The following is a 7,571-nucleotide window of genomic DNA, read 5'->3' as shown; positions in this document are numbered from 1 at the left end:
CTGGCTCTGTTGCAGCTAATGCCTGTCCTTTTGAGTGAAGATCAAAGATACTCATTACCCTTGGCAGCACAACGTTGTTTAGGGGGTTAAACCTGAGCTGCGCGTCTCTCCCGCACAGGTGAGCGTTGAAGCGCACCCCTTTAATTAGTTGTGAAGAGGCCTTTCCGAAAGAAAAAGCAAAAAGATATTCTTAGATATCCCCTGAATAAATAATGAAGATGGATCGGGATCTGCCCTCATCGCGGTAGCCTGCATGCACTCAAGTAGAGATGCCTTCAGAGAGACCATCATGCTACATCTGCCTTTCCTCTCTCTTAAGCAGCACTTCTCCTCGTTTGCATTCGTATGTAAGCAGGTGTGACTGAAGCTACAGAAGAAGACGGAAGCAGAAAGGGGTAGGCGCCTTGTCGTACTGAAAAATGCAGCCACCCTTCGCTGTACACCCAGACGAGACGGCTGTTGTTGCTGCTGGATGAATTTTTAAAGAATGTCCGGGCGTTTGCTGGCCGTTCAAATATGAGGGGTGTCATGACAGTGGAGCAGCAGAGGATTTCTTTGCTTCTCTTTCTAAAGGTATTCCTTAGGAGACACGGCAATAATAATTATATGCAAACAAACCTATCGATTCTTCCGAGCACATCTAGATTACAGAAACATTTGGAGGTGATATAGACTTTTAAAAGAGTAGATGATGAAACATAATATGGTAACATTAGGAAGAAATCAGCAAGAGAAGCCACTGATAGAATGCTACATTAAGAAATAACAGTTTTTCGTAAACAGCATCCCCAATAGGGTCTCGAATATTTTATAACAATGATTTATATATATGGGCAGCCTTCAGGAAAGAGAGTATCAATAAGTGAATATGCCTCGGGGGTTTAGGGTTTAGGGTTTAGGGTTGAAAGCGTGCAGCTCGCCGATATTATGGAGAGCCTACTCATAAAAGAAGAGACAGCATCTCACCCCTTCAGCTATGCCTGTCTTAGAAGAAAGAAATTTGTGTGGAGATAACAATGCAAATAACCCATAGACAATAAAGACGGGCTCATTCACAAAAAGATGATAAGCTAGAACAGACTGATGTTGGTGCACCCAGAAGAACTGTAAGAAGCACAGAGCAGCACAACTGCTTCTTCTGCAGAGTCAACACTGTGAAATACCTCGAGATTGCAAGTACAACAAAACTAACCTAGCCAAGTGGAGAAGAGAAGACTTTAGTCAATGAAACGAGCAACGAGATATCGACAAAATTCCCTGGGCACTAATCAACATGAGGAGCAGAGATGCAGCAAAAATAGGCGGCAGCAGCACCTGCAGAACCTCCTTGACTCAACTCTGCGCTTATCTATGTTCATTTTGAAAGTAAAGTGCTGGTAGACTTACTTGAGGCAGCATATGAAGTAGATTTAATAGCTGAGGATACAGCGAGGAGGTATAACTCACCTCCCCGTTCGGTGTCACTCTTATAAACCATGTTTTGCCTATGGTTGCATGCCTGGTTGCGTTGCTGCAGCATTTGCTGCTGCGTCTCTGCACGAGCCCCACAGGCTTCTGTACTGCTATGCAGAAGGCTTCTGAGTACTGGATGTAGCTACTCTTCTTTCTGAAGCTTTATTTACATATACACTTTTTCTATCAGCAATCCCCCCTCTGTACGCTGCTACCTCTCGCCGCAATTGCAGCGTTGCTGCGCTGCTAATAACACCCAACTTCTCTAAGCCACACCCCTATCTCGAGCTTAACGAGCGGGTGATTGCTGCTGCTGGGTTATATGGCTTCATTCAGATGTGTTTATTCAGATATACAAAGCCTTAGACGTAACATAAGCAGCTAACCTTCAAAAGGTAGCCAGCCCCTTCCCAGATACATTTGCTTTGAAGGTATTTGTTTAAGTACACTGGGGTGCAGATACATAGACAGGTAATATTGTAACGAGTGTTTATATATACATCAGCGGGGATCTCCTACAACAAACTACTTAATAAACTCGTATCAACGCCTAAAGGGAGAACTTATCGGGTGTCTCCTGATTGCTCGTAGCAGCAAACCAACAGACACAAAGAAGCAAAGATGCTGCGCACCTGAGGCTCCACACTACCGCAATAGAAACCATAGAAAAATCAAACAGACAGATACAGAGACACGGAAACACACACACACCGAGACACAGAGACGCAGGGAAGGAGCAGTGATGTACAGACAGAAAGGGAGAGAGAAGGGGGGGTAGATAAAGACAGACAGAGACACAAACGGAAGCACAAAGAGAGAAAGAGAAATAAATAAAAATATCAAAGACACACGGTGGTGCTGCTGCGTGTGTTGTTGGTATCAGCATTCCCTGCGGTGTCGCTGGTGTGCAGCGTATCCATGGTATGCAGATACAGCATATAAAGACGTATTAATTAATTTTCAAAAAATAATATTATATTTAATTAAATAAGCTTTAGTAATTAAACTGCTGCTGCTGCAACCCAGAAGTGCAGCAGCAGCGGGGATGTTTCTACCAAGCATACAGCGGGGGGAGGGGGGGCAGGTTTAGGGTGCGCAGCACTGCATTTATGCAGCAGTTATATATAAATTAGAGAAATAAATGTCATTAAAATGAACATTTTAACGTTTTTTTGTTTATTTTTATTTATAGGGGTCTTAGAAACCCACAGCAAAAGATGTGGGAGCCCTCAGGCGCTGCAGGCTTCGCTTGTTAGCAGCGGTGGCGCTGAAGTGCTTGGGGGAGGTTTGCGGTGTATAGGCAGGTCTTGTTTAGATATAAATCAAAGGTACAGAGGACAATTAAGTGCATTTATTAATAAAAAGATAAAAAAAGAACAACAAGAAGAGGAGAAAGAGGGGTTTGAAGCGGGTTCTAGAGCTATCGTTACGCGCCTCTCGTCTAGCAGCAGCAGCAGCAGCAGCAGCAGGAAGAGCAGCAGCAGCAGCATCAGCAGCAGGAAGAGCAGCAGCACGGTGGGTGCGTCTGCTGCTGCCGGGTGCCGCTTGGGTGCTACGAATCTCTCCTCCTCCATGAGATGTGAGAAGGGTATATCATATTTCAGACAGGCGATTAAGAGAGGTGCAGGTGTATATGGTTTTCAGAGTATACACTGCAGAACAGCAGCAGCAGCAGCAACAACACCATCATCATTACCAGATATTGTTTCTTTTTCTCAACATAATAAAACCTCTTTATTATATTCATCTATACATTCTTCTTCAACCTTTTTAAACAAAATGCCGAACCCAAAAGTTTTCTTTGATGTATCAATCGGTGGTGGTGCAGCAAGAAGAATAGTGATGGAGTTATTTGCAGATATAACTCCAAAGACAGCTGAGAATTTCAGGTGTCTATGCACAGGAGAGAAGGGTATAGGGCGAAGCGGAAAGCCTCTTCATTATAAAGGATCATCATTTCATCGTATAATACCTCAATTTATGTTACAAGGCGGTGACTTCACAAGAGGTAACGGTACAGGAGGCGAGAGTATATACGGCGAGAAGTTTGCCGATGAGAACTTTAAACTTAAGCATGATAAGCCTTTTCTTCTTTCTATGGCCAACGCCGGGCCTAATACAAACGGCTCTCAATTCTTTATTACTACTGTTGTTTGCGACTGGCTAGACGGCAAGCACTGCGTCTTCGGATGCGTCTCTGAAGGACAAGACGTCGTTAAAGCAATTGAACAGGTTGGGACTGCTTCTGGGAAGCCGAAGCAGCAAGTTGTTATCGTCGACTGCGGACAGCTGTCTTAAGAATATCCTTCTCTCTTCATCAATCATCCCCTCCTTATACTCTATAATATACGCACCTATATATATATATATGTATATATTATGTATTATATATATGTATGTATGTATGTATGTATGTACTTGCTGCTGGAGTTGTAGCAGCAGCAGCCGATGCAGCAGCAGCTATCTTTGCTGCTGCTGCTAATCGTACTCGAGTGCGTCTTTAAATGCTAAGCAGCAGCTAATCATGCAGCAGCAACAGCAGCTATTCTTCTTGCTGTTGCTGCTGCAGCAGCACTGCTAATCCTGCTGCTGCAGCCGCTGCTGCTGCAACTCAGCCAGTTGCTGAGGCTGCAGCAGAACTTTGTTTGGTGGCTACACTTAAATTATTATATCTACGTAAACAGCAGCAACAACTTCTTGCTATTGCCCCCAGACGCTTCTCAGGTGTATAGGCAGCTATTTATATAGATAGCAGTTGTTATTATACACAGAAGTAGAAATATGTATATATATATGTATATATATGTAGATATATTTATTTATTTTAGGTGTAGAGGTAGAACGTTCAGGTGTATAGGCGCCGATAGCGTTTTTTGCTGCTGCTGCACTTCTCTTGCTGCTGTTGTGTAATGAGTTGCTGCTGCGGCTTTGTTCTGCTGCTGTTTATTGCTGCTATCTGCTGCTGTTTTTGTTTGGCTGCTGCTTTTCTATTTGCGGTGTACATTGAGGTGTACGCGCAGCTGCAGTTTGTTTGCGTTGTCTTCTCACACACTGCCGAGTAGACCCCTTTCCGCTAAGTAATATATATATATATATATATATATGCATATATTTATATGCTTATATATATATGCTTATATATATATGTGTATATATGTTTATGTATATATGTACGTTTATAAGATATATATATATGTAATATATATATATATATATATATATTTATATCTGTGGATTGGATAGGAGTAATATGTTTGCGCGTGGCGGTGCACATTCGAAGAAATCCAAGCAAATGCTGCTGCACATTTGTCTACGTACTATAAATAAATAAATATATAGATAAATAAATAAAGACGAGTATATATATATATATATATATATATGCATATATATATATATATATCTTTAATTAAATATTTGTAATGTATTTATAGACATACTTATGTATACACATTCACATACATAAATATGTATGTTTATTTTTATATTTGTTTAATTATTATTTGTAACAAAAATAAACTTATCTCTTTTCTGCTGCTTGTTTTCTTCTTTCATTTTGGGGTGTATATACACCTGGTGGTTTTGCATGCGAGGGGAGCGACGGCATATTTAAATAAAAAATAAAATAAATAATTTGAATAAATAATTAATTTAAATTAATTATTTATTTAAATATATTATTTATTGGAACCAAATACTTAATAGGTAATAAAATAAAGCAAACAACAACACCAGCAAAGAAGAGACAGAGACATTATTAAGAGTATATATATATATATCTCTATATATATAAACCTGTATATATATATATATATATATATATATATATACTTCTTTTTTATTTCTTTTTTCTTGTTTGTTTATTTGTTTGTTTTATTATATTCTGCTATTAGTTTATTTGTTTATGTTGGGGGGTATAAAAATACGGAGATGAAAAGAAAGAAAATACAGAGATGAGAAAAGAAACAAACAAATGCAAACAAAAGACAGACAAATAAAACAATAAATACAATTAATAAATACACTTGAAGGCTCTTCTTCCTGTTATAATGAACAAAAAAATAAGAAATAAAGTAAAGTATTTATCTAAATTGATGATATTTATTGTTTATATTTTTATTTTATTTTTATTTAAACAGATTTTATCAAATAAACAAATTACTGCTAATACCAACCCAGAGAGAGGGTGTATAATTAGGGCTCTGTGTTTATTTGTATGAAAGATGCAGCAAAATAATTATTAACTTGAATAAATAATAGTAAATATATATATAAATTTATAAAGTAGATTAAAATATATATTTTTAATTATTTTTAACTGCATCTTTATATTCTTTTTATCATTAAAATCCTCAACGTGTTTATGGGGAGGCCCAGACGGGTTGTTGCCCTTGGGGTGTATAGGCAGCTCGCTGTTTTTAGGTTTTGTTTTGAAGATAAATATATTATTAATCCAATTAAATATATTTATTTTATTATTTAATTACTTCAATTTCTCTCGTCTTCCCTCTCTTCTTTCTGCTGCAGCCTCCTAAGGGGGGCCCCCCGTGCTGCAGCAAACCCTGGGGGTCTGGGGGCCCCTCATTCATATCTTCCTCTTTTTTCCTCTTTTTTTCTTCTTTTAATCTCATTTTAATATTCATAAACCCTCCAAGGTTATTAAAAACTCTTTATTTCCTTCGCGCTGCAGCACGGGGGCCCCCCAATACCTTCAGCCACCCCGGGGGCCCAGGGGCCCCCATACACCTGAAGAAGCGCTTCATACAACCTTAAAAGCCCTTATATTAATCAAAGGGGCCTTTATATTAATTAAAGGGGTGTCTATACACCCGAATTGGGCCCCAAAACGACCTTTGGGGCCCCCTATAAAGCCAAAGGGGCCCCCATAGAAATTAAGGGGGGCTCTTCATACAAACAAAGGGGCCCTCATAGAGCCCCAGGGGCCCCCTATAGTACTTAAGGGCCCCCAAGGGGCCCCTAATATAACTAAGGGGGCCCCTAATTAAACCTAAGAAGCCCCCATACAAAGTTATCTAAGGGGCCCTATTATATAACTCAGGGGGCCCCTTACATAACTCAGGGGGCCCCTAATATAACTCAGGGGGCCCCTAATATAATTTGGGGGGCCCCTAAAGAGGGTACAGGGGGCCCCGTAAGTCAGCAGGAGAGGGCAGCGAGAGGAGGTGCATGCACCGTCTTATTGTTTGTTTATTTGCTTAATTGCAGAATTAAAAAATAAATAAAGAGCAGAAACTCAAAGAAAGAGAAGAAGAAGAAGCAGCAGCAGCAGCAGCAGAAAGAAGCAAAGGCAGCAGCAGCAGCAGCAGCAGGGGGAGGATTATTAATTCTTTGCTTTTATTTCTGTCTGTCTTTATTGTTATTTTACCTCTGTCTTTCTCTGTATTTGTACTGCTTTTTATTTATATTTGCTGCTTCTATTTGTTTTATTTTTCTTGACAATGCAAGCGCAGCCGCTGCTGCCAGCAGGAGCAGCAGCAACAGCAGCAGCAACAGCAACAGCAGCAGCAGCAAATCCACCTGGTGCAGCAAGACCCCCTCTAGCGCGGCTGGGGGCCCTCCTTAGCAGTGTGGGGGCCCTCAGCTCTTCGCCAGCAGCAGCAGATGTGCTGAGTGTGCAGCAGCAGCAGCAGCTGCAGCAAGAGCTGCAGCAGCTTCTGCTGCTGCATCTTGCTGCAGCGCAGCAGCAAGGAAGGGCTGTTGCTGCTCCTTTGTCTGCTGCTGCAGAGATGGAGGAGAGAGCAGAAGTCTTACAAGAGCTACAAGGTACCTGCTGCTGCTGCTGCTGTTGCTGCTGCTATTTTTGCTGCTTCTGCTGTTGTTGTTGCTGCTGCTGGTGATGCTGCTACGTTTGCTGCTGCTATTGCTGCGGGTAGTACTGCTGCTGCTGCTGCTGCTGCTGCTGTTGCTGCTGCTAGAAGAGCAGCAAATGGAGACATGCAGCAAGACAGAAGAAGAAAGGGATAAAAATAATTATAAAAAACACAGAGATAAATAAATTAAATAAATAAATAAATAAATAAATAAATAAATAAATAAATAAATAAATAAATAAATAAATAACAAATGTCTCCTCTCCTTTATTTATTTATTTATTTATT

General features: G+C 40.4%; 2 protein-coding genes across 2 annotated transcripts in view; both read left to right on the top strand.

The window, feature by feature from the left end:
* Positions 1-3,231: 3,231 nt before the first annotated feature.
* EAH_00010750 (20 kDa cyclophilin precursor, putative) lies at positions 3,232-3,750 on the top strand (the record flags this gene model as incomplete). Its single annotated transcript, XM_013395087.1, has 1 exon — positions 3,232-3,750. One exon carries the CDS (start codon positions 3,232-3,234, stop codon positions 3,748-3,750), a length of 519 nt encoding a protein of 172 aa, XP_013250541.1.
* A 3,161-nt stretch (positions 3,751-6,911) lies between these two features.
* The window catches only part of EAH_00010740 (hypothetical protein), a gene marked incomplete at both ends in the record, with an annotated part of 857 nt that continues 197 nt past the window's right edge, over positions 6,912-7,571 (top strand). Inside the window, one exon of the mRNA XM_013395086.1 lies at positions 6,912-7,236. Coding sequence (XP_013250540.1) covers positions 6,912-7,236 — 325 coding nt within the window. The remainder of the gene's footprint in view (positions 7,237-7,571) is intronic.

Source organism: Eimeria acervulina, genomic scaffold (genome assembly GCF_000499425.1).
Source record: "Eimeria acervulina Houghton genomic scaffold, Eah_scaff55, whole genome shotgun sequence".
Classification (NCBI taxonomy): domain Eukaryota; phylum Apicomplexa; class Conoidasida; order Eucoccidiorida; family Eimeriidae; genus Eimeria; species Eimeria acervulina.
The sequence above is the reverse complement of the archived record's forward strand: the minus strand, read 5'-3'. Positions and strand labels throughout refer to the sequence as shown.